At 38.4% G+C, this 26,636-nt stretch overlaps 1 protein-coding gene across 18 annotated transcripts in view; it reads right to left on the reverse strand.

Annotated features, from left to right (window-relative positions):
- Positions 1–301: 301 nt before the first annotated feature.
- LRRC4C (leucine rich repeat containing 4C) overlaps positions 302–26,636 on the reverse strand; it is a 1,083,645-nt gene continuing 1,057,310 nt past the window's right edge. For 15 of the 18 annotated variants that reach the window (XM_074336244.2, XM_074336243.2, XM_074336242.2 and 12 more), the window contains 2 exons: positions 23,965–24,016; positions 302–2,950 (listed from right to left, as the gene is read on the reverse strand). In XM_074336244.2, coding sequence (XP_074192345.1) covers positions 986–2,908 — 1,923 coding nt within the window. In that variant the 5' untranslated portion in view covers positions 2,909–2,950; positions 23,965–24,016 and the 3' untranslated portion in view covers positions 302–985. Of the gene's footprint in view, positions 2,951–23,646; positions 23,714–23,964; positions 24,017–26,636 lie in introns of all 18 variants that reach the window. The other 3 variants (XM_074336237.2, XM_074336241.2, XM_088789517.1) reach the window with 2 other exon arrangements.

Genomic DNA, 26,636 nt, shown 5'->3' on the forward strand with positions numbered 1-26,636 from the left:
TACAAGACGGTGAATAAATTATACTGAAACTTTCTTACAAGTGGAATTGAATTTACTTCACAAAATCATTATATTTTAATCTGAGCATTCTACAAAGGGTGACCCTAATGAGAGGGAAAAATACCACAGCATCCTTGATTATATAGATCCAAAACTCAAGTCAACAAATGAAATAGGACCCCATGGAGACTGATGCTGTGATTGAGGAATACTGTAGTATTTTCTTTCTTAGAAAGTAGTAAATATAATTACCTTCAACTTTCTCACATTTGAGCCATACTACAAATGAGCTGTGTCCAGGTACAGAAAAACCAACAATATTTTATTTATAATCTTATTTTTAGCTTTTGAACTACAAATTCTGGTTCTAGAGTTGTTTAAAAGATCATGGGTTTTATAGATGTTCATATGTAAATTAATCTGTTTGCTTACTTTTTTTTTTTTTTCCTTTTTCTTTTTCCATTGATTGGTCCTCCTCATAAATACAGAACAGGTCATTACATGAAAAATATAAGATCTTGCATTTTTTTTCCTCATTCTCTCTTAAAAATCTATTTCTAATATTGCATTCCCCAATGGACTACTTATAAGGAGATGAGGGGGAAAATAAAAGAGAAAAAAAGACAAAATAGACTGGATCTCACCACTAGAATTCACCATAAAAATCTCAAGTGTAACAGAATTCTTACAAAATTTTCTAGACCAGCTTCTTAGGGAATTGAGATCTCCTATGAAAAATATGGCAATCAGGGAAGGTAGGGACGAGATGTGGGGAAATAGTAAATAAGTGCAGCAAAAACAGGTTCTGAGGAATACACATAATTTTGTCTGCTTTAGATCACAATAGAATTTTTAATAAATAAATTTCTTTTCTTTTTTGTTTTTTTTTGTAAAGACACTTTTTGAAACAGTAGATTTAGCCCAGTCATTTGTGTCATTTTTAATAAACTGTCTTTTGTTTGTTTTCTGTAACTCTGTAAATGTTTTAGATTTGAGTCTCTTGTACATTGTCTTTAGAGTTCATTCGGATCAATAACGGTTCATGCACTGAACTGTGTATTGAATTTATTGTGTTAACTGTTGTTGTGTGGTTGAAGGGAGATTTGTAAGAGTTATAGTGATTTAGGTGCTCATGCTCAATAGCAGGCATGGGCAGGTGGCTTTCCATGGGTGTGTCTCCTGTAATCTCATCATCCACATTAATGATTTCAACAGTCCTTGTTGGGGCATGATGGTTTTGCCTATGGTGCTGCTTCCTCATCTTGTAGAAAATGACCAGCATCACTGCAGCCATGAGTGTGATGGCCACGAAACAGCCAATGATGATTTTGGTAGTCTTCATGACCTCATCAATTCCTGGGATACCACTGTTTATATCAGTCACTGGGATGGTGAATGTTTTTTCTGTTGACCTTGTGCTCTGTGGCGTGAGAGAGGTGGTCACATTGGTGGTTTCCCAATCAATCACTGGAGTGGGACCTACGTTGTTATCTGTGGTCCGTGCCTCATCCTGAGAAGGTTCCATAGTCTCAACTGTAACGGTTGAAAAGTAAGTGAAGGGAGTAGTGGTTGCTGCAGTAACATTCAGGGTGGCTGAAGCAGTGGTATTTCCAACAGAATTACTCACCATACATGTGTACATGCCTGTATCTTGCACAGTTACATTTGTGAAATTTAACGTGCCATCGCTGAGCACAGCTATCCTCACTTTGTACGCCCCATGGGTCATGACTGTTCCATTTGGAGTAATCCAAGATACGGAGGTCAGGGAGGTGGAGGCCCGACATTTCAGCTCAGCTGCCATGCCTTCAGTGACATTAAGGTCTGCTGGGGGCTCCACAATCACAGGAGCATAGCATGTGAAATAATTCTGGTCGAGCTCCCCGATGTACCTCCCTTTCAGATTGGGAGGAGTGTTACATCGGGCACAACAAGCTGTGTTGGAGGGGGCCATGTCTTTTATCCACCAGCTGAGCCACAAGATGTCACAGTTACAGTTCCAAGGGTTGTGATGTAAGTGTATCCGCTCTAGATGATGCAAGGGTGTGAAGAGGTCATGAGGCAGTAACGTTAGATTGTTGTGTGCCAGGTTGATCTCCACTAGGGACTGAAGGTTATCAAAGGCATTCCGTTCAATCACTTGAATCTGGGACTGTATCATCCACAGTTTTTGAAGGTGCATCAACCCCTGGAAGGAGCCAGGCCTGATGGCAGACAAATGATTCCCAGAAAGATCCAGCTCATCTAGTTTTATGAGTGGAGTGAGGTTAGGGATTTCACGGAGATTGCACATGGCAAGGTTCAAATACCTCAAGTTGGACAGACCTTCAAAGGCACCTTCTGAGATGTATGAAAGCCTCTTCAATTCCCCTAAGTCCAGCCGGCGCAAAGAAGGGATTCTGTTAAAAGCATAAGAAGGGATGCTTTCGATGGGGTTGTTTCGCAACCAGAGCTCCTTTAGTTTAGACAAATATACAAAAGCTCCATTGGGGATGGTAGTAAGACGATTGTCAAAGAGTTCCAGAGTGTTGAGGTTCGCCAGACCATTGAAGGCCCCAATTTCAATTGTTCTAATATGATTCCTACTCAACTGTAGGATTTCCAGGTGCCTCAAGTGCTTGAAGCTGTTCACTTTGATGATCTGGATTTGGTTCTCATGGAGGTTCAGCAGCCGAGTGTTTGTGGAAATGCCATCTGGAACCTCACGTAGGTTTTTTCGAACGCAAATCACTTTGCTGAACTGGTTGCTGCAGGAGCAGACGGAAGGGCAGGTTTGAGCCCGCACCAGACCAGCCACCACAAGAAGCTGAAGAGCCAGCAGCACCACAAGCAGGGGGTCAAATAGGGCCCTGTTAAACCTAGGACCTATCATTATCTGCTGTGGATGTAAGGTCATCTTGTTCAACATTCATACTTTATCTGGTGTTGGTCCTCCTGGAGTTCAAATAGTCTGTGATGCAAACAAACAAACAAACAAACAAAAAAAAAAAAAAAAAAAAAAGAAGAAAGAAAGAAAAAAAAAAAAGAGCATTAGGCCTTTTCCACAATGTCTTTCTAGAACAAAGTCAGTGAAACAGTGTGTCAGCTAAACACATCATTTCTTAACCTAGATCAAAAACAAATCTAATGTCCCTCATTGAGTGATAGGTCTCATATATTTAGAAAAAAAGTGCTTCTGTACCTCAAATTAGCATCCTACCACAACCCATATTCCAGCAGATGTGCAATCACAGAGAAATGGAACAATGAGGTGGAGGGCCTTAAAATAGTATTAACCAACCATGTATGACCCAAATGCATGAGGACATATGAGATGTACCCCACCGTCAGATTCAACGTCCAGACCAGATTGGAAAAGGTCAGACAATAGAATTTGGGGGCTATACTCAACCAACTAAAAGATCCTTTGTAAAATTAATAATAGCTAACATTTTATTTGGGCTCATTCTTTGAGCCAGACACCATTGGCTACAGACTCCACAAACAATCCTATCCAGGAATGGCTACATACTGTGTGGGGCCCAGTGTAAAATGAAAATAGGCATTTGCTTTGTTAATAATCATTAAGAATTTCAAATCAGTAACAACAGAGCATTAAACCAAGTGTGAGCCCTTCTGAGAATGGGGCCTTTTGCAATTGCACAGGTTGCAGGCCCTGATCCTTTCTAATCCTTACCGTGCTCTTCTGAAGCAGGAACTGTTACTCCATTTTCTAGATGAAGAAATTTATCATAGGGAAGTAACATGTATAAATTCATATGGTTAGGAAGTACAGAACCAGGGCTCAGATGTTCATCGGACTGGTCTAGGACGCAAGCTCTCAAATACTCCACAAAAAGGTTACTGAGAAAATGAGGGCAGCATATACATATATATTTTAATTTTTTTTGTAATTAATTTTTTGAAAATACCTCCCCTTTGGTGTGAACACAGCTGTACACACTGGCAACTTAACTTATGGTACCTGTGAAGATACACTGAAATAGTGACATGCACAAATGTACATTAACTTCTACAGAGTTTCATGTACAAAAGCTCATTCATTATAATATAGCCGACTGTTACCTATAGGCAGACACATCACAGATTAAATCATTTCACATGAAACATAATATTTTTTTATAGAAATACTTTTGTATAACAGGACTATTATAATCTCACGTCCCTATACTTACTGGCTGTAAAAGAAATAAAATAAATGACTTTCTGCATCTCTTCCAACACAAGGAGGCATTCCAAAGGAACTTGTGTTACCCAGTATATGCCCCACTCCACTGGCTTATCATGGATTGGGCACCTGTGTAATGACTTCTCCCTAATCTCTCATCTCAATAAACAGTGCTCTGCTATTAATCTCTTGGAAAGAAAAAATGGGGCGAGGGGAGGGAGCTGACCACATTCCAATTCAAAAAGCACTAATTTAGTACTTATGATGTGTCACCTTAGCAAAGTTACTTATCCTCTCCATGGCTCAGTCTCTCACTTGAAAAATGGAAATGATATTATGCCCCTTGGTACTATTGTGCAGGGAAAATTACTTAATGCAGATAAAGCACTTAGAATAATGCCTCCCACATTGTAAGAACTCAATACATGTCAGACTTTATTATTATTATTGCTATTATTGTACTTGTTTTTGTCATTGCCCTTAGCCAGACATTTTACTAAGTTCTGGACTTATAAAGTAGAACATAAACCTGACCTCTGAGAGAATGACACTTCAAGAGGTGAAATAAATAGGCAAACAGATGAAGTGCAATAATATATGAACAAGTGCTATACGTTCTTGAGACCAGGCCAAATGGGCACTGGGGACTGATGTCAGAGCAACTCAATTTGTGCTGGTAAATCAGGGAATTTTCAAATAAAAGGGTCATCTGATCTCTAGTGTGTAGAAGCTGGTAAAGAAAGGAAAGGGGAGCAATTCAGGCAGAGGGACTGGCCTATGTCCAGACAAGGACACGTGAAAGATGCTAGGACCTCCGTGGAACCATGAAATGTTCCCTGTGGCAGAAGAATGGAAAGCCTGGGGAAGAGAAAGGTGCTGGGATGAGATCAGGTCCAGACCTCCAAGAGTTTTGTCAAACTTAGGAATCACTGTTTTGTCCTCCACGTGACATGTTTTATTTTTAGAGTGGAATGTGATCCATCAGCTTTGTTTTTAAGAATGGTCATGTTAAACTAATATGGGAGGGAGAACATCTTTGGAAGAAACTAGTAGCAAGAAGAAGCAATTAAAAAAGATCTTTCTGTGGTTCCAAGTGAGCCTTGGACAGAAAAAGTCAATGTCAGAGACAGGTCCAGTTACCTGGCCATCAATTCCTTCCCCACTACCCAAGGGCCTGAAGCAAGAAGGGCTGGCTCTTCTGTAGGATATAATTCTTCCGCTGGTGGTGAGGTTCTCCATGTAAATTAGCATTTGGAAATAACTGCATTTTCATAGTGAGTCCAACAAGATGGAGAAGAGACTATTTTCCAGTAATAGGAGATTCCTTACTCAGAAAAGACAGCTGTCATTAACAACCCTTAAACCTAGATCCACATTCACAAAACCACTGAAAGGGACCTGAACCTCAAGAAAGTGACCTTTAAAGTCACAGATTGCTTTCGGGCTTCAGAGGCTTATTTTTGTCTCCTTCCTGATGGCAGCAAAGGAACTTGACTAAAGGTTCTAAGTTAGTATATCATTTCCTAGACTTCCCAGGCAGACTGATTACTTCCCTCCTCCTGGCTATTGTGGTTCCAGGCTGACTTTTCACATCCTCCCGGACTGAGATCATTTGTCCCTGTGAACTCTGTGAGGACACAGGCCATGTCTGACGGTCTCTTCTTAGGCTTCTGCCAACACAGCACCTGACATACTGTAGGTACTCAATAAAATGGCTGTTGGAAATGTGCACAACGGGCACTATTTAATGACAACTCTTTGCCTACATGTAGTGATATGTACTCATGTAGTAATCGTGCCCACACACACGCTGTTCATATTCAAACCAATCAATCTGAAGCCCATACCCCACTCAAGTCCTTTGTTGGGTCTCACAGGGCTTTTACACCGTGGCCACTATCCTTCTGCCCTAACCATCCTCGGGCTAGATACTAGGCACCTAGGGAGAGCCTCTCTGGCCAGCACCCACTCAGGCTATTCACACTAGCCAGTCCTAAGACTGTTTACCTTGCCTTCCCTCCGATACACATTGGAGGGAGGCTCTTGCTCACGTTTTCCCCTTGCTCCTTCTACCTCCTGACCAACCCTGGCACTTCCCTGTGTGGCAAGGCATGTACTCTCCTCTTAAGAACAGTCAGTAAATATACACAGAGAGGGCCAAAAAATATATACAGATTTTAAGGAAGGGAAAAACTATTAAAATTGTAATAGTCAGTATATACCAATAACAAAAGATGAATACAAGTCACATTTGATTTCTGCAATTACAAGAGGTGCTCAAAGTGGTTACCATCAGTGTCCAGATACTTCTGATTACGGTGAACTACTGCTTGGGCAATGTTGACCAAGTGTCCACTTGTATACATTTTTTTGGCACCCCTGGTATATATACATATCTTTTTAATGGTAGTTGTCGTCTGATCTGTTGGCCTCACCATACCTGAATAAAAATAAAATCTATATTTTAAAACAACTAATGGCAAAATAGCGGGGCCCTACTCGTCAATTAATTCTTTGATGGCTTTATAGATAATAATATAGTTGGTAGGCTTCACATTCTGAGTTAGATCTTTCATTGTAAATTTACACATGACCTTAAAAACCCTTTCAGGTTTCCATTTTAAATAGAACGCTATTGAAATTTCCAGCAATCATGACCATTGAAAATTTTCCACTTGTATGACTTGTTATAATATTACATATGCTCCTTTCCCCTAGAGACACACTTCTTAAGTTAATTGGTAATTAAAAAAAGAAAAAAAAAAGGAATAGCACATAAAATCCCTAATACATTAACTGATTGATGATGGTTTTTAGGATTGGGGTCCAGGGTCCTGCTCCTCCATTCCTCCTCTTACCCCTCACCCCAAAACTCTTCTCAGAATCTTAGGGTCTGTGGTAACACAGGTTGAAATAATTGGTTAACTGGAAATAGCACAGAAGTGAAGATGATAATTCTTTACTCTGCCATTTGCTGCTAACTTTTTCCTCTTTAAAATATGAAATAGCAAAGACAGCCATGTCTACTGGCCAAGAGAGAAGGCTCTGGTGTGAGACTTCCTGATTTCACATGCCTGCTTGAATCTCCATGACCTTACAATTGAGAAAGTCACTTCACCTTTCTATACTTTATTTTCCTCATCTGTAAAAGAGCAACAGTCATGTTCTCTACTCAAAGGCTTTTGTTAAGGCTGTCACATAATATATGTAAGGTTACTGGCTCACAATCAATGATATATAATAAATAGTTAATACATATTAAACATACAATGATGGGACACTCAGTTTCTCCCTCTCATATAAGATAGAAGTCACCATGCTATTTATTATTCAAAGTTCTGGTAAGGATTAACTGGCATGATTAGAAATACGTTATCAGTAAAACTTATGCAAACATGATACATTGCTATTAATTGTAGAGTATGCATGTCTATCCTTTTTCAATCCCCAGCCTGTTTTATTTTCTGCTTCTTGCTTACTTCAAGGTCTTTTTGTAGTTGCAATTAATGGGCTTTCCCATAAATCAGTCATAAGTAACGATTTATGAATTATAACTGGCTCAAAGCTGATTTATAACCTACAGCAAATAATGCTTGGTGCATGCACTGAATTGAATAAACTACTATCAACAAAAGGTTTTCTATTTTAAAATCTAAATTATGTTACTTTACATCAAAAGCCACGTTTCAACATCTCTTTTATAAGATGTTTTTATCACATCAAAAGGAAATCAATTTAAAGGTATGCACTATCTATTACAATGCCATCTGACAGCATTTATTTACAAATGGATTTGTGTGGGTTTTGAATTAAACTATAATACTTTTAGCCTTGGCCCAGAGGATATCTTGACTTTGTCAACAGATCTTTCTTCTTCCCCTACCCATGCTCCAGTGCACTGAGAGACACAGAAGGAACTGAGCAGGAGAGAGTCGCTAATGAGGATGATTTATTTAGCACAGTAGCATTGCTAAGTCAGCATAAACTGTGTATAGACATTGGAACTCATTTGGAAGTGAGGTGGGAGAAAGATAAATTTAAACACAAACACCCAACCCTCAACCCCAACAGAGAGCTACATTCACATCCGTAGGTAACAACAACAAAACTCCTTAAACACTGAACCGAACAGTTTACCTGCCACTCAGCCTGGACACCGAGACTTCCATACCATACCTTACCACTGACATCAACATGACTTTGCTCTCCCACTGTCTTTATTAGCATCTCTATCCTCTTCTGGGACTCTCCTGCCAAAGCAAACTATTTGTTTCATTGTCCTTATAGGAACCCAAAGATCCATCAACTCTTTAGGAAAGTACTAATGAAAGTCTGCGCTCTAAGATTCTTTGAATCTGTCACCTCACCTTGCTCTTTTCTCTAATCCTGATTGCTGTATCATAATTCTTATGCAATCCTAATCAAGTTCCCATGTTGAAAAAGCATCCTAAAATCAAACTTCCAATTCTCAGTAAATTCTGGTCTAATCTTCACCGTTCCTGTCAGACACTCCCAAACCTTTGTGAGGTGGTGTTCTACCCTACCATAGTGAGCAATAAACTCAGCACTGTCTTATCAACAGGTCATGTCGGTGATGTTTTGGGAGACATCTTTATGCAATAATAAGGAGGGTTATTCATTTAAAATGTGCTTGAATATCAATCTCACTCTCTCTTGCTCTCGCCCTTTGCCCCCTCTTCACATTTGTTCCCTAATCAACATCCTACTTACTCCCTTACTCTACCCTAAGAAAACTATGTTCAGGAAAATTCACTCCCATCTAAAAAGAAAAAGAAAAAAAGAAAAAATCAAAAAACTGAAACTACATCATCTACTTTGGGAGAGGCTGACCCAATACAATGTGTGAAGAGAATTTGGTTTAAGCTAGGAATAGGCAAACTTTTTCTGTAAAGGGCCAGATATTTCAGGTTTTATAGGCCATATGGTTTCTTGCTGCAACTACTGAAGTCTGTAATTATAATTTGAAAGAAGCTATAGATAAAAGGTAAATTAATGGGCATGGCCATGTTTCAATTAAACTATTATCGGCATTGAAATTTGAAATATAAAATTTGAATTTCATAATTTTTACATTTCAAAATATTCTTTAAAAATTTTTTCAACTGTTTAAAAAGTCATTCTCAGTTCACAGAGCATACAAAAACAGGTGGTGGGCTGACTTTTGGACTATAGTTTGCTGAGGCCTAGCCTAGACAAATGTTGGCTGTACCAGTCCTATTGCCAGAGACTGATTAAGTCTGGACATGTGACGTAATTTGACCAATGAGATGTGAGGAGAAGTCAGCTGAGACTAGAGTTTGCTGAGCCCTAGTCTAAACAAATGTTGGCTATACCAGTCCTATTGCCAGAGACTTATTAAGTCTGGTCATGTGACATAATTTGACCAATGAGATGTCAGGAAAAGTCAGCTGAGAGGGTGTGAGAAACTTTTTTTCCCCCCCTTCCCCAAATTAAGAAGAAAAACATGGAGAAGATGTAGTTCTTTATTTTGTTTCTGGATATACCTGTGAGTATAAGATGCCTAGAGTTGCTGCAGCCATCTTGTGGCCAAGAAAGGAGGCAGTCTGATAACAAAGCTGACATGCCAAGGATGGAAAAATGGAAAGATGGAAAGAATTTGCATTTGTTTCTATTGTGATAAGCAGATGAATTAATGAATCTTGAAACTGGCTTCCTATGTATTTTCTTATTATGTAAAATAATCCATTCCTTACCGTATAGTTATCATTTTTGTCTGGTTACTTACAATCAAACCTTTCCTGATACTTTCACATTCATTCTCTTCTCTCCCTCTTTCTTTTCTTCCTTCCTTCCTTCCTTCCTTCCTTCCTTCCTTCCTTCCTTCCTTCCTTCCTTCTGTCCCTTCCTTCCTTCCTTCTGTCCCTTCCTTCCTTCCTTCCTTCCTTCCTTCCTTCCTTCCTTCCTTCCTTCTGTCCTTTCCTTCCTTCCTTCCCTTCCTTCCTTCCTTCCTTCCTTCCTTCCTTCCTTCCTTCCTTCCTCTTCCTGCCTTTTTCTCTTGCTATGTCCCTCTTCCCCTAACTAATAGCAAAGCAAAGACAAATGAGACAGTAGAAAAATTCTGATTTCTTCTACTATTATAAGTGTGAGACCTATCAAAGGAAACAAAGTAAGCTGAAGCAACATGATCTGCTTCTAAGAAAGGCAGTGAGACTTATCCCCATCATGCTAAGGCTTTCTGCTGTAGTCATTTCTCTGGATCTCCTTAAATTTTAAAGAATGCTAGACTACACAAGGAAAGGAAAAACAAATTAAATAACACCTCTCCGAATCAAATTTATCATACAAATATTTCTTAATGTAGTTCATTTTTTTCTCATTTGAAACCCAATTTTACAAATATGTTGTGCTTTCTCCACCATTACGCACGAGTATGAGGTTCTGTAGATTTTCAGAGAAAATAAAATTTTTGTAAATATGCCCAGGGCTGATGCTCTAGGCAAATGTAATAGAAATGATACAACATTGAAATGGCTATAACCCAGGAAATAAACCTGTCAAATCAAAAGGAGGCTGTTTGGCTAAATACACTGACCTTGCAATGTTTCTAGAAACTGTTGGGATTTTAAGAAACTGAGATTTAGGAAAACAAAACAAAACAAAACAAAAAACACCTCAGTCTGCATTTTCATTTTTCTAGAAGACTTATGTCGCTTATAGTAAAAGACTACATATGTTTAATGTCTAGAGGTGACATCAGATGAGAAGCAGTGAGTAGAGAGAATGATATATTAAAGAAAGAAAAGCAGAAAAAAAAAAGAAACATGTAGAAAAAAAGTAACATGTTGCTATGTTCTGGGGAGTATAAAATAAGGATTATAAGAGTAGTAAATTGGCCATGCCTTCTGGAACTGCACAGTCTTGTTATCGCTATAATAGAAATGTGTGGATACACATAAAAAATAAAAAATGTACATGTATGTATCTAGGTACTAATGCGACTCAATATATTTGGCATCTAAATGCCATTAGGCATTGTCAGAAATCAAAATAGACACAGGTCATCAGAGAAAGTTTTAAGAAAAGGCAGGAAGACACTACTGTGAAAGCAAAGGAGAAAGAGCACAAAATAGTAAGAAAGCTGACTTAATGGAAGCAGAGCTTACACTGTAGAATTTAGATAGTTAAATTGGCCCAACTGAGAAGCTCTGCATGCTTGTGAGAAGAGTCTGGATTTGCTTCAATAAAGAGACTTAGGAAGAAACTTCAAGGTCTTAAGCAGGAAAGGATGTGATGAGGTGATTGTTTTAGGAAGGTGCTGCCCTTGTGTGTAAAATAAATTGGAGAGAGAAGATTGGTTGATGGAAAGGTCAGATGACATTAATAATCGACATCCCTCATGTTACTTTAGAACCGAATGGAACTGATCTTCAATCTGATTATCTGACTACTGAGAAACGTATACGCACGTGTTCAAATTAATCAGCTCTAGTTGAAATCCTGTAGAGTACGAAACACCAGTGATAGCAAAATTATCTTCTGTATGTGACCACATTAAAAAAAAAAATCAATGTACACTGAGCGAGCAGGGTATCACTCTGGAAACTGATGTGTAAGTCAGGAAAGAGGCATCTCTGATTTCTAGCACTGCTTATGTCTACTCTGTAAACTGCACATAAAGGACTACTAAACACACATTCAGTCTGGGTTCCCTAATGGCATCCTATGCTTTCAACTTGGAACAATGTTGAGGCATAGAAAGCCACCTCCTACCCCCCAATTTATATTAGCAAAACCTAGTTGGACAAGAAACAGATTTAGAATGAAGTGAGAAGGGTTGGAGAGTTGGCTTAGTATTACTGACTAGTCTTTGGTAAATTGGCCTTCCCAAGCCCTGCCTTCCTTAAGTGGGAGTAATGACAATAACGTTAACAAATAGACATTGAGAGGATTACATGCACTAAATGGCAGAGCATATACTGAAAGCAGATCCCCAAACCTGCCCATGCACCACCATAAATGCAACTATCATGCATCCAGTTGCTCGAAGCAAAAATGTAAGAATCTTCCTTGAGTTTTCTTTTTCTTGATTGACATCCAGACCAACGCTACCAATCTGACTCTACTACTAAAATATAAGTGGATCCATCTACTTTTCTTCATTGTCCTCTTGTAGACCAAGTCGTCTTCATTTCTCACTTGGACCACTGAAATACCCTTTTACCAGTTTCTCTACTTCTGCCATTACCTTACCACAATTAATTCTTCATACAGTATTTAGAGTGAAGTTTAAAAACATAGGTATGTTTATGTCATTCTTCAATGGAAATGCTCCTAGTTCTATACCATTACAGAGCAAAATGCAAACTGTTTTGACTTCTATCAAATGACGGTCTGAGCCTGCCTACCTCTCTTACTTTGCATCTTTCTTCATCCTCCTTCTCTCTTCAATGACACTGGACTTCCTTCATTCCTCAAACACTCCAAGCTTTTTCTCCTACTCAGGACCTTTGCACTAGGGTTCCCTCTGCCTGCAACGCGTGTGTCCTTCCATTTTTGCAGTTGTTTTTCCTTATTATTCAGGGCTCTCTTTAAATTTGACCTTCTCAGGAAGTTCTTTCTTGCTCACCCAGCCTAAGTTGATGCTCTTTCACTGTCCATCACATCATATTTCATTTTCATCACAGTATTTATCATTATTTTGTATTTTCTCATATACTTAGATGTTTACTTTCTTACTGCCTGTCCCTTTGAGTGGAATGTTAAGTTTCATGGAGCAGATACTTGTTTCCCCTATTCAGTGGTAATTATCTAGAAAAAAGTACTCATCAAACATTTGTTAAATGCGTGAATAAATAAATTAATGGGTGTTCAAACAGACAGAAGCAGTTTGCAGATAGTTAAACCTATACATTAATTGAGTACCTAAATGAAGTCACATTCACTAATTTATCTGTGGCACCTAGTGGAGTTCAACTCACATAGTAGGAATTACATCAATTTCTGGAATAATGCTTGTCTAGTTTTCAGTTATTTTCAGAGAAATCTTTCCTACAAAGAAAAGCTAGGGAGAGAAAAGCAATAGAAAGGTCATTTCATTGTCTCCTTCCTTACTTTGGGTTTTTTTGTTCTTCTTCTTTATGGAAAAGACTTTACTATTTCATTGTCTTTATCTATTATTGTCAATAGCAGCCCTGTTTTAAGTTTGGCCAAACAATGCCCTCTGCTGTATGTGCCTAAAAATAACACGATTGCCTTGAAAATTCCAACGTAGATGATGCATAAGTAGTTTTTATGACTTGCTTGTTCACCTGGCACCTACTTATACTTCAGAATTAAGAAGGTTTGACTTAGCTTTTGGGTCGCGCCATTGGATCAAACCACTTAGAGCAGAGAACAAGAATTATAGGCAGAAAGTCAATCATCTTCCAATGCCCTTTAAATGGAGTAACCTCTTGTTCATCACATTCTTGCTTCTGGAACTCCTTTGAACCGTTAATTAGAAAATCCACGGGTGAAAGAAGATCTCCTAATTCTTCTGTACAATCCAAAGGAATGTTGGAATAGGTAAGGAATTGGAGTGGGTGGTGAGAGCTCCAACTTTGTCTTAGCAACAAAAAGTCAAATCTACTTCATGTTATAAAAGCAAACCCAGAAATATAGCCAACGACATGGCAAACTGAAAAATAAAATTTATTTGTGTTTTCCTGCTTGTTTAGCCTCACGTGATGCAAGAGAGAGAAGCATACTGTGCATGAAAGTTTCTGGCTGCTTCTGAATCCTTTTGATCATATTCACGTTTTGTAGTTGATTATTTATGAAGAAATGAAATCTAGATGACTGAGTTGTTTCTCAAATTAAAGAGTGGGATTTAAGCTGTTCAGGGATGTGCTTATATATATATATATAAATTTTTATGGCAGCTGCTCGCTGTGTTGGTTTACTGAAATGCATAACCAAAGAAAAACGTTTAAAACCTCAAGCTCCATATATCACTTGATAGTTCATTCTTTCGCAAATGAAACCAGACTGTTGCAAAGATCAGAAATGTACCTGTTTGTAACAATGCCTGCATTCTCCTTTGCACGGACATTTTTGAGCCTGGAGCCCCATCAATGCATGAAAACGTCTCTTTTTTTCCTTTCCTTTTTATTATTTCTTTTTCTCAGGTGCAGGGCCACAAAATGACTGACACATGCTGTTCTTCGTCACCAAATTTGGTCTTTTTGTTTTGTGCATTCCCTGGGCGAGATCATCAAAGTAACACTATAGATTTAGCATAACAACTACATGGGGACCTAGACAGTCACAGTTCAGGAAAACCTAACCCACCAATAGTTTCCCAGTGCTTACAGAATAAAGCCCAAGTCCCTTACTGCGTCTACCCACTAGATGCCAGTAGCACCCCCAGTTGTGACGATCTACAGTGTCTCCAGACCATTACCAAATGTTCTCTGGGGGCCAAATTTGCCCTCTAGAAAACTCCTGCCTTAATATGTCATGTGAGACACTCCCTGATGCTGGGCCATACTGCTTTCTCAGTCTTATCTCCCACTGTTCTCCATAATACAGTCTAGGCTGCAGTCTGTTTCTGATTCTAAAAATATACCCCTTACTTTACTTCCGAGCCTTGCTCCTGTTTCTCCCATGGCCTGCAGTATCCGACTCTGATTTTCCTTTCAAAATTCTACCCAACTTCGGAGCCAGTTTTAAAATGACAATTTCTATAGACCTTCCTGGGTCTTAGTGGCCAGTATTGATACATCTTTCTCCTAAGGGTCTGTAATGTCAAGATTACAGCAGTTACCAAATCTCTGTTTGAATCTAAATGTTTAGGAATACGTTTGACCTATTCACTTATACATTCCCTAAGGACAGGAACTGGATGATGTCTAGGCATTCAGTAAATATCTGCTGAATTGCATTACCGAATATAGCCTAGATTTCAATTTATAGTCAGGGACCAGGTTTGATAAGCTATTATCAACGTCCATTCACAAGACCCATTATGTAAGCCAAAAAAATAAATAAAAGTGGTATACAACTTAGTATAAATGGTAAAGAGAGGACTCAATAATTATTCCTTGCCTACCCCCCCACTCCACAAGCAAACAAAAACATATAAATACATTAACATTTTCAAGAAATAGATTACCAAATATCAGCATGCAAATGGGTGATTGAAAATAATAGATTAGGATAAAAATTTATCCTTACCAGCAATAAGCTGTGTCCTAAATACCATATCCAGTGTACCTGACACATTGTATAAACTACATATGTGTATATTAATGAAAGAAAGAATGAAACAAACAAATGAGAGAGAGAGAAAGAGAGAGAAAGAATAGACCAAAAAAAAATAAAGAAAATATTGGTTCTTGTAGATTGCTGACTACTTATATAGTTAAGTGGACACTCACTAATGAAATACAGAGACTTTTAAAAAACTCAGATACAAATGTGTGTAGTGCCCATCTGTGAAACTTCCAAGAGTTTGGATACTCTAATTTATATACACTATTGTTATGAGGAGGCATGAGTTAATGCTTTCAGAACAATGCCTGATACATAAACAATACTGTATGAATGCTTGTCATTTTTATTGTTATTGCTATTTGTCTAATCCTGGTAACAACTGAAGTCCAATTATAGAGAATGATTAATACATCAGGCTATTATAATATGATGCTAAAGCAATTTGATTCATATAGTTTTCTTAGTTTGAGTTTTTGTTAATCATCTTATTTAATTATAATTTGCTCTTCCATAAAAATTCATAGTTCAATCCATGGGTTCCTAAGAAGTTCAGGAATGGATTTCAAGCAATTTGTGAATCTCTTGAAATTACATACACATTTTCATATAAATGTGATTGTGTATTTTTATAGCAAGATTATTCATTGGTTTTATCATCCCATTCTCTAAGATATGATTTCAAGAAAATTTAAGTTCTACGTGAAAAGATTTGACAGAATGAAATATTTGAAGGGTTTATTACAGTTCTAGCTACAGTTTAGCAAATCAGTACTGTCCTCTATGTATCCATTTCTTATGTGATCAGTAAGTGTGACTACAACTTTCATAATGAGTTACTAAAATCAAATTTTTGAGAGTACAAAACTAAGGACTAGCTCCGGATTTGAGTACATTCAAGACAAATGTCCATTGGGAAAGGTTCTGAAATGAAGTCTTCTCTGCTGACAATGTGGTTGGCCATATACTTTAAACACTGACACTCAGTCTACAATTTGTCACCCCATGTCATTTCTTTAAGGAATTTGAGGCAGTATGAGAATCAGGATACTGTTTGATGAAATGGGGTCCTAAGCTTCCTCAACAGAAAGAAATGGAACTTCTCTGCTCCACAACTTTTCTGCATTTTGCCATAGTTTGTTCCTATAAGAAAAGTGCACTGAGACAGCATAGTTGAATTGCTAATGTTTATATATGTCTTAGAAGACTTTGGGTAATCATGACTGATACCAAAAGAGAAAAATCATGCTATTAATATTAGTAAATATCAACTGGAATATAAATGAAAAAAATTATATTCCATCAAAACAACTACAACCAAAACCCCAGTAAGAACCCCCTAACACCTCCCCCCAAAAAAAAATCTAATGCTGAATGAGGTTAAATTGCAGAAACTGGTCATTTGTTTTAGCCTCTCAGGATGCAGAATAGGATGATTGTCTCTAGAGAATCTGAGTTTGAAAAAGGGAATAAAAGGAGAGCAAATAAAAGAGACTGAACATCTCAAATTACATTTAATTAAAATGTGGAAAATTATTTTTCTCCTCATGATACTCTTGTCTGTCCACAGAAGCTCATGGTTAATCTTTATTTTTCTTTTTACATACATTTATATATTTACATGAATATCTATATATTTTCCTGGCCAGGTTAAGGACAAGGCAAGCAACTAAAGCAGCTTTCGAAAAATCTAACAAGCCCATTAAACTCAAGTCCCTGGCAAGGCAGGTGGAGAAAGATTTGATTTCAGAAGTTGGTAATGCAGTTAATGACGCTGCTTTCCATGCTTCCTTTGGATTGATGACTAGCTGGGAGGAATTGATAGCCATTAACCCCCACCTGCTCATTAATCCTCAGGAAATGCCCTATACAAGGTCATCATTGCTGTTATAAGTTGAAAACAAACAAGCCAACAGTAGCACCCAAAAGGCATATGGATTTTTGTAATGAGTAATGCAATTTACATTGCCATGCAAGGAATCTGAAGAGAATAAATACCACATAAATAGGGCCATTCAGATTTTAAAATTGCCTTCCAATGTTTACCAAGTACTCTCTTCCTTGTTTATTATTAAACTGTGCAAAGCCCTACTTTCCTAGACAGTAACCAAGGCAAAGCACTAAACATGTCAACATGTCTGGGATTCATTTTATATTAGGGTACTGGGAAAGACAATCTCTGAAGTCACTTCAGCGCCAAGAATATATGATTCTAAGTATATTCCCCAACACCATGTAAACCTTACTTAGGGAGGATTCCTTTGACTTGGTAACTCCCCATCATCGATCATCTGAAACACTCCTGAGACCAGCCTAAGATAAACAACAATCATGAGCCAGTGCCTAAGTGCTATACTGAGTGAGTATGTACTTGATTATGTGGATAATTATAAGTACTCTGGTGTTCAGGGGCAACAAGTACGTTTTGAACAGTTGTGAAGGCTATGTGGACCTGAGATGTAGTGTAGGATATGGACATTTGTAAAAGCAAAAGGTCTCACATTCCAAGAGAGAAAAACATAAGACAGTTATCCCTTCAGTAATATTTGCTGAGTGCCTGCTAAGTGTCAAGCACAGTGATCAATCAGTTCTTGACCCTTAGGGCTAAGTGTCTCCCATTGAGAATCTCACAGTGTAGTGGGATTCATAAGCCAGTAAACAAGGGGCTATAATATAGTAGAAAGTTCTAGAGACGAATGGACAGTTTTAGGAGGACACACTAACTAACAGAAAGAAGACAGAGAGAGAGAAGGGAAAGGGTTGGAAGATAGGCAGGTAGTGGGAGGGAAATATGTGAAAAGGAACATGAGTATTGGGCAGAGAGAGGCACACGCTTGCATCTATTAGGAATATATATTAATAACCAGTGGGATAGAAGGCAGGATAAGTAAAATAACTCCAGATTGTGAAAAACAGACAAAGGGATTTAGATGATATATTAAGTCATTTGATGAGTTGTAGGGACTTGATTTTTCTCCTTTTGTTGGAAGGGAATAAGACAATGAGAAGGGTATTTAAGGAAAAGCTGATTTGCAATAATACGGAGAATGAATAGGGAAGGGTGTACTGTGAGACCTAAAGGTCAACAAACAAATTATTTCAATCATGAAGATATGAAATAATGAGCGTCTGGACTCAGTTTTGCTTTTCACCTAAAATATAGACTAACCTATACAATCCTGACTTTCATATCTCTGTTCTGCAATCCTTACTCTGTGACATGTCTTCATATTTTATCAACTCCCTTGATTCCTGACCCATCATTGGCTGATCTGACTTGTATTTTAGACTCCCTAAAACATCAGAGCAAGTCCTGCACATTTAGTCCTGGATCCCACTGCAGACCTCGGAGCCACTGCCATCCAGTTTTCAGCATGACTTAAGAGTTTAATAAATTCACCTAAATGACCCATAAAAACCTGATAAGGAAACTCTTTTTAATTGAGTCTGTGTTTATGAGATCTGAGCAAGGGGAGGAAACAGAGTAGACATACTGTGATTTCCAGGCAACGTCATTTAATCCGAATGCAGATAGCCGGGATGGCCTCCTAATTAGAACTGTAGCTGGTTTCAAGTAACCTCAACACTGTTAACATCGCATAATGAGGAAACCTTGGTGATGACATGTCAGATAATGGAAATGACTGTAATCACTGATTTCTTGTTTCCCCTTAATGACCACAAAAGAGGGAATTATATGGCAAATGCAGACATTTGGAAATGGGATTCCTATTTATTTACTTAAGGCAGTCCTCATTTTGCTTGGTCCAAGTCCTCTTTTTTTGTACACTGCTTTTATAACAAATTTGCTCTCATTTACCATGGAACCTTACAAAATGAGGACTCAGTTCCAATATGAACAAGCTTTCGTTAGCGACAACTCCCTCCATTTTCCGGTATTCATTTGCCTATAATGCATTATATATAAAAATAAACCACACACACACACACACACAAAAAAAAAAAATAAATAAATAAAGTCAAGAATACACATAAAAAGTAATAAGGAACTCGGTCCCCTATGGTATCTTAATGGGATAAGGAAGCAGGGAAGCCTGTTCATGTCTCTATTTAAGTCATTAGTTAACTACCTTTCCCTTGGTTTGGATAATGAAAATTACTTCATGGTTACTTCTCCCACCATCTTTCTTTATTCTCTAAAGGATGCATTTTAGAAGCAACAATTAAATTGAAAAAACACAAGGTTGATATTATGGATGCAGGATGACACCAGGGAAAGCCACTTGAATTTTTTGTATTCTTCTGTAAGGTGCAGACAAAATATGTGCTCTTCCTATGGTAAAAACCAAAACAAAACACCTGAAAAATTAAAATTTGAATCAAAGTAAGTGTGATAAAAAGTAAAATTGACAAAACGAGGGTAGTGTATGATATTGTTGTCAATCCTACACTCTCCATTCCTAGCTTTTAAGCTGTAACTGCCACGTGAACAGGAATTGAAAGTGGCAGGAGAGGTAGGCGGTACTCTAAGATCAGTTGTTGGCACCCTACGGCCCACAGGCAATATCCAAATCACCAACTGATTTTGTCAATAAAGTTTTACTGGAACACTTACACACCCATTCATGTATGTATTAACTATGACTGCTTTTACACTAAAGCAGAATTGTGTAGTTGTGATAGACTATAAGGCTCACAAAACCTAAAATACTTACTCTTGGGCGCTCTACAGAAAAAAGTTTGTTGACCCTGTTCTAGAGAGTCCAGAAAGATTATTTTTCTATCCATTCTCCTCAGTCCCAAAGCTACCAAGATGACCTATTAAAGCATGGAAGAAAAATTTGGCAATGGTGCCATGCATCACATGGCATTTATGAGGAATCCTGAGCAAAACAGGGATTTGCACAACACAGTGGGGTTGCCTGCTGCACCGCTAATTGTTCCTATGCTGTCAGCATATCGGGTCGTACTACTATTCCTGTGTGTCTGGCTAAGTAGCTTTAGGAATTCTCTCACTTCGTTTTAACTAAATGAATACAAAATTGAGAAAGGGGTTTACAGAGATTCTTTCAAAGCCAGCACAGAATGAATACTCTAGTAACAAAGCAAACAAACACACAACAAATAAAAATGGTAGCGCTAACAGTTATCTTCTTGTACAAGCTCTTTCAGGCCAAAAACTGATGATAGCTGAAAGAAATGTTCATCCTGATGAATTCTGTATATGTGTATGTGTATGCGGGCACGCCTATGTGTATTATGAGTGCGTGTGTTAACAATCACATTCTCCAGCAATCACGCCCCATCCATCACACCCTTGTCCTAGATGGATACTCTGTTAAATTCACTAGGTTCTCCACAATATCTCTGACTGATACCTGACTTCTCTGAAATTTTTCTTCCCACCTCACCCTTATTCTCCAACCAGAAACACCAAAGCAAATTGCTGTGCAAAACCAATGTCTCATCTGCCCCTGAGATTGAAAACTGTAATTCTGCATGTGCCTTTGGATGCTTGGAGAATGACCTGGAAACAGGTCTGCAAGAGACAGATTTTGCAACTGTCTTCTCCTTGCTCCTTTTTCTCCTTCCCTGCCAAGTTTTTCTTCCTCTCACTGTGCATTAGGAATATTAATTAAAATCTGCTGGATTTAAGCCTTAAAACTCATGAACATTTGACCCACATTAATAACAATAGTCTTTGAGAGTATTAATTATAAGAATAACTCTAGAGAACAAGGTAAAACCTCCACCTCCTCACTCACCACACAGATGTCTTGTCAATAACATCTCTCAATCTCTTTTATCTAACCTATAAATTGGTTGTGACGTCATCTGTCTTTCCTTTCTCATTGTTATCAGGGTAACTTGAGGTAGTTTGTGAATTATGAGCAAAATAAACTACCTAGAAGTATTAGATACTTTGGAAACCGAACATTTTTTACTTTGAATCCATACTAAAGACAAAATAATTCAGAAAGTTGAGGGAGGGAGGGAGGGACACAGTGCACAACACAGCTTTCTATGTGATAGATACTTGCTGAGCACTTTACATACTCAATTTTATTTAATCCTCATAACAACTGCATGAAGTAGATACCCTGTTAGTCTATCACTTACCCCACTTACACCATTAGTAACTGATCCCATGTCTGTCTAAATCAACCCCTTGTAACCACTGCACTGTGCACACACACTTTCCAGCTTTGGATAAATGACACTCTCTTGATAACTCATTTTCCCCATTTCTAAAGGGATGGAGAGAAACATCTCTACTGTGGTGCACCAGCTACATTACCATATTGAATCCTAATAACACCCCCCTTCTTAGGAGTGCTTCCATTCATTGTGACTTTGAGAAACCGAGACAGAACATTTAAGCATTCTACCCAAGGCTTCACAGCCAGCCTGTGGTGGGGCCTGAACTTCAATCAGCAGCTCCAGATTCATTTTGCTACTGGGCAGTGAGTTTTGTGGGGTTAACTAAGATGACCTCCATGAATACCTGGCACACAGTAGGTTTACAATATATAGTATATGTTTTCTTTCCTAAACAAACTCCTCTTTTCTCTTGGAATATTATCAGCACGATGATGTATGCTCCATTTAGAGGCCTGAAAATTAGGCCTGAGGAGAAACATCAATCTGGACTGGCTAAATCAAGGACAAGGCACCGCTGGGCCATGAACATGGAGTGTGTGATATGCAGACTACACACTTTCCATTGGGTGCCTTCTTCCAGCATGTGCTACTCTAGCAAACTTCACTCTCAATTCTTTTGTTTTTGAAGAAAAACATTTCCAGCTAATAACACAATTACACTTAAGTATCAGAGCTCATTTTAGTATTATTGCATTTGTTAAATCTAACTGAGTCCAAATTACTTCCTCATTACTAATAAGGGAAAGGGGCGGGGGAAAGGAAGAGGAGAAGAGGACTGAGGTGGGGAGAGGATTGTGAGGATTAAAGGAAGAGAAAGAGACATATACAGAGTGACAGAGAGAACAACAGAGAGATAGCAAGGCTGCATACAGCCTCAAGTCCAATAAATGTCAGTTAAACTTGCTCCCATGGTTTCTATGGAAACCCCTTAAGTTAAGAGTGGAACACAGACATTTTTTGGACTGCAATTCACAAGCTGTTTATTTAATTATGATGAAACATGAGACTGTTCGGGACAATACTATTATCATACTGATAGCATTTAGACTTCAACAAATAGGTATGGCAGAATAAAAAGTTAATCTTTGCTTTTTTGAAAAATATTAGCGCCATGTGAATGCAAATAATATGCATCTTGGTTTTACGGGACTTCACACGTTATTTCCCGCAGGCAAACCCCAAATTAGCTAAATGACATTTGTTAAAAGGGAGCTCTTCGGAGGCCTCATGCCAATTAGACCCCCCCTTTGCCCAGTGAACAAAACCAAGGTCACAGCATTTTTCAATTAAACCCAGGATAGCACCAAAGTGCAGCACAGCTGGAAAAGCCAGCTCATTATTACCGCATAGATCATTTGTGAGCAATGAATAGGTCTCTGGTGTTTTTCTGTTTTATAGACATTTGGATATAAAAATAAAGAAAATAGCTTCAGATTAGCTTTTGCCTTACAAAATAAACAACCACTTTTAGGGCATTATTCCTGCTGGCCCGAAGAAAAATGACGAGAAGTCATCACTTTTCTGTCTCTGATAATTGGAAAAGGTTTGCTTAGCCATTAATTTGGCCACAGGGAACCATTTGATTGATGGACTCATTCATACCCTTGGTCCTTCACTCAACAAGCCTGTAGTTTCCACCTACGATGGGTCAGGCACTGTGCTAGGGACAAAGGAGACAAGAAGATTAAACCCCATTCCCTGCTTAATTATGGACTTTTTAGAAGGGAATGTATTAATTTTATTGATAAATATTCACTTAGGGACAACTATGACTCAAAGGCACCAGATTCAAATAAATCTAGGATCCTGCCTTCCAGGAGATTACAATTTAATGGAGACAAAAAAACTCCTAATCATAAGTCACAGAGCAAGAAGTCAATGGTTTGGTCTGCTGCCTCCCGATCTTTTTTTTCTGGTAGAAATGCCACCCATGTTTGCTGTGCTACCGTAGTAGGTAAGTGTGCTTGTGTGTATGGTACCATTGGCTGGTGGAGGGCGGGGTGAGGAGGGAGCTTCAGGGATGTTCCCATAGGAGAACCACTAATCCAGCTCTTTCCATGAGCCACCAGTACCCTTATAAAATCTTTAGCCCTTAAAATACGACTGAAGGAGGAGGCACTCACAAGAGAAGGGCATCCCAAGAATAGTTACTTCTGGTGTCAAGCTGGGAACATGAAGGCTGTTCCTAAACTGACAAAGAGAAAAATACAAGAGATTTGCAAATATGACTCTGAATATGTCTCTTTTGGTATATTGCAGCCTATTTTTTTTAAAATGCAGTAGTGGTTTGCAGCGGCTGGGCTTCCCACAAGTTGCTCGAAGTAGCAAAGCCAGTCACTGCTGTTATTGGATTTGACAGTGTATAATGAGCCACTTCACATTAGCTGCTATTGTGCTGTCCAGCGTATTGTGGGAAAGATTTAGCATGAATCGTCACCCACCTAGCTCTCTATTGTGGTCTCCATGCTGTAAACAGGCAACGTGTGTGACAATCTAAAAAAAAAAAAAAAAAAAAGAAAGAAAGAGAAAAAAATCCATTAGAACAATTCAGCACATTTCCCGATCTGCTGCCACCACCATCACCACAGACAACACTGGTGACAATATTTATTGAATTACCACTGTATTTTAACACTCTCCTGGGAAGAAAGCCAAGGCAGCTATTTTAACCACTGGCCGTTTTGAACAAGGCACTGTTTAATGCCAATAAAAGACTGCATTTGGTGTCTGAAGATCTGTAGTCTACACTTGGTTCTGATTTATCATATGCATGACCTTAAGCAAGTCCCATTTTTTCTCTGTACCAGTGTCTTGATCAAAATCAACTCTTCAGATCAAATGAGGTAATGTATTTTGAATATAGACAAGAAAGAGTTAAACAGAACACTCTGAATTATTAGTCAAATGGGATGTTAAGAGTGTGACATAGACATCTGCTGCAAATTCCAATTGGGGTTTTCCCCAACATCCAAAAACCAGAGAGATACTAACATCTCCTCCTCCTCCTCCTCATTCTTCATCCTCCTCCACCTGACTCCGAACACTGGTGTGGCAACAGCAGATTAAAATTTAGAATCTGGGGTTGAGGGCCACATAGTACTCAAAGCAAAGAAACATGAAGAGATGGAGTTGGCATTTTGCAAAAACATAATGTAATAAATTAAACAATCCTTAGTTCCAACAAATACAGATCTTTACAGCCCAAGCTTAGACAAACAGTTGGTAGAAACTGTACAAAGAGGAAATCCTGAGCAAGAGCAGATAGAAAAAGCCCATGCAATTAGTCATTGAGATCAAAGGAATGACATGGATATTAAAATCACCAAGAATTCTATCAGGAATAGGATTGGAGAGAACAACAGGGAGGCAGGTGTTAAAATCTTCAAGGAACGGAGAGTTGTGAAATGTGGGTCTGTGGTTTGCTCCTTCAAGGAAGTGATAGCAGGTGGTATAATCTGATGGTGTAAGCTTTGAAGCTGAACAGCTTACTCTGTTAAATGGCTTAGTTTGAAACAGATAATGTAAGTAAAAATGCATCGCAAACCTCAAAGCAATACACCACTAGTGATTATTATTATTATTATTATTATAAGTAAAACTGAATAATGTTAAAATTTATTTCTGAGATGATCTGTGGAGTTTTTTGTCATCGGTTTTAAAAAATCTGTTAACTCAATTTTATAGAAAACTTCCCCAAATCTCACAGTTTCCAGAACCATTAACTTCCCTTCAGTATGACATATGAAATATGAGTTATATGAGTTATAAGTTATTGTGCCTGGGATTTATAATAAGATGAGAGCAACACAATGGGTAACCAAAAAAAAAAAAAAAAATGTGTGTAGAGGTGGTAGGTGAAAAATGTATGTCCATTGCTACATCAAGTACCAATTCTCATTTCTCACATTAGGTGAAAATTAGCAGCACTAGACATAGTGACCACTCTGTCCTCCCTGCACTCGGATCCCAGGAAACCATTCTCTTGAGTCTCTGTCTACCTCATGGGTCACTACGCTCAGTCTTCGTCATGGTTCTGCCTTATCTGCTGGCCCATTAAACCCTGGGATGCACCAGGGCTTGGCTAGTGGACCTCTTCAGCTATACTCACTCTTTAAATGATCCCACAGTGGCTTTAAAGACCATCTACAAACTAAAGGCTGCCAAACATATATCTTCATGCAATGAAGACTTGTATACACAGACGGTGCCAAAAAAATGTATACACATTTTAAGAAAGGAAGACTGTATTAAAATTGTAATACTAAATATATACCAACAATAAAAGATGAAAACAAGTCACCTTTGACTTCTGCAATTGCAAGAGGTGCTCAAAGTGGTTGCGATCAGCATCCAGACATTTCTGATTATGGCAAACAACAGCGTGAGCAACATTGACCAAGGTGTCCACTTGTATACATTTTTTTTTTGGCACCCCTGGTATACTTGCTAATTCAAGACCTCCACTTAGAGGCACTGAAAATCAATCTCTTCAAAATAAAATTATATTTCAAACTCAACCTCCAGCCCTGACAAAGACTTTCTAACAGCAACTCCATTCATTCATTCATTCATTCATTCTTCATTCAACCAAATATTTTAAGTTCCTACCATGTTCCAAGCGCTGTTCCAGGGACCATCCTCTTAGTACCTCAGGCCAAAGTCCCCTTAAAGTTTCAATTTTTTTTTTTTTTTTTGCCTCATCTCTACTTTTGCATCCTTAGCACTTTTACATCCTTATATCCTATACACTGGAAATCCTATATATCAAGAGTCACATCACTTCTCCTCACCTCCCCTGCTACATCCTACTGCGTTCTCTCTCTGAATAATTGAATTATTCCAAAGCCTGGTCCAATATCTGGTGTCTTTGCTTCTATTATTGCCCCTCTTCAGTCTTTTCTCCACACAGTGCAGGGATCCTATTAAAATGAAAGTCAGATCACATTCAGTCTTCTGCTCAACGTTCCAAGGCTTCTCATATCACTCAGAGTAATATTAAAGTGCTTCCAGTGGCCTAGGAGGCCATTTATATTTTTGTTCTGCATCCCTTTTACTTCTCTGATCTTATTCTACTACTGGTATCACTCTTACTCACTCCACAGTGGCCACACTT

The sequence above is a fragment of the Rhinolophus sinicus genome, chromosome 14 (assembly GCF_057876585.1).
Source record: "Rhinolophus sinicus isolate RSI-liver-muscle chromosome 14, RSI-T2T, whole genome shotgun sequence".
NCBI classification, from domain to species: Eukaryota; Metazoa; Chordata; class Mammalia; order Chiroptera; family Rhinolophidae; genus Rhinolophus; species Rhinolophus sinicus.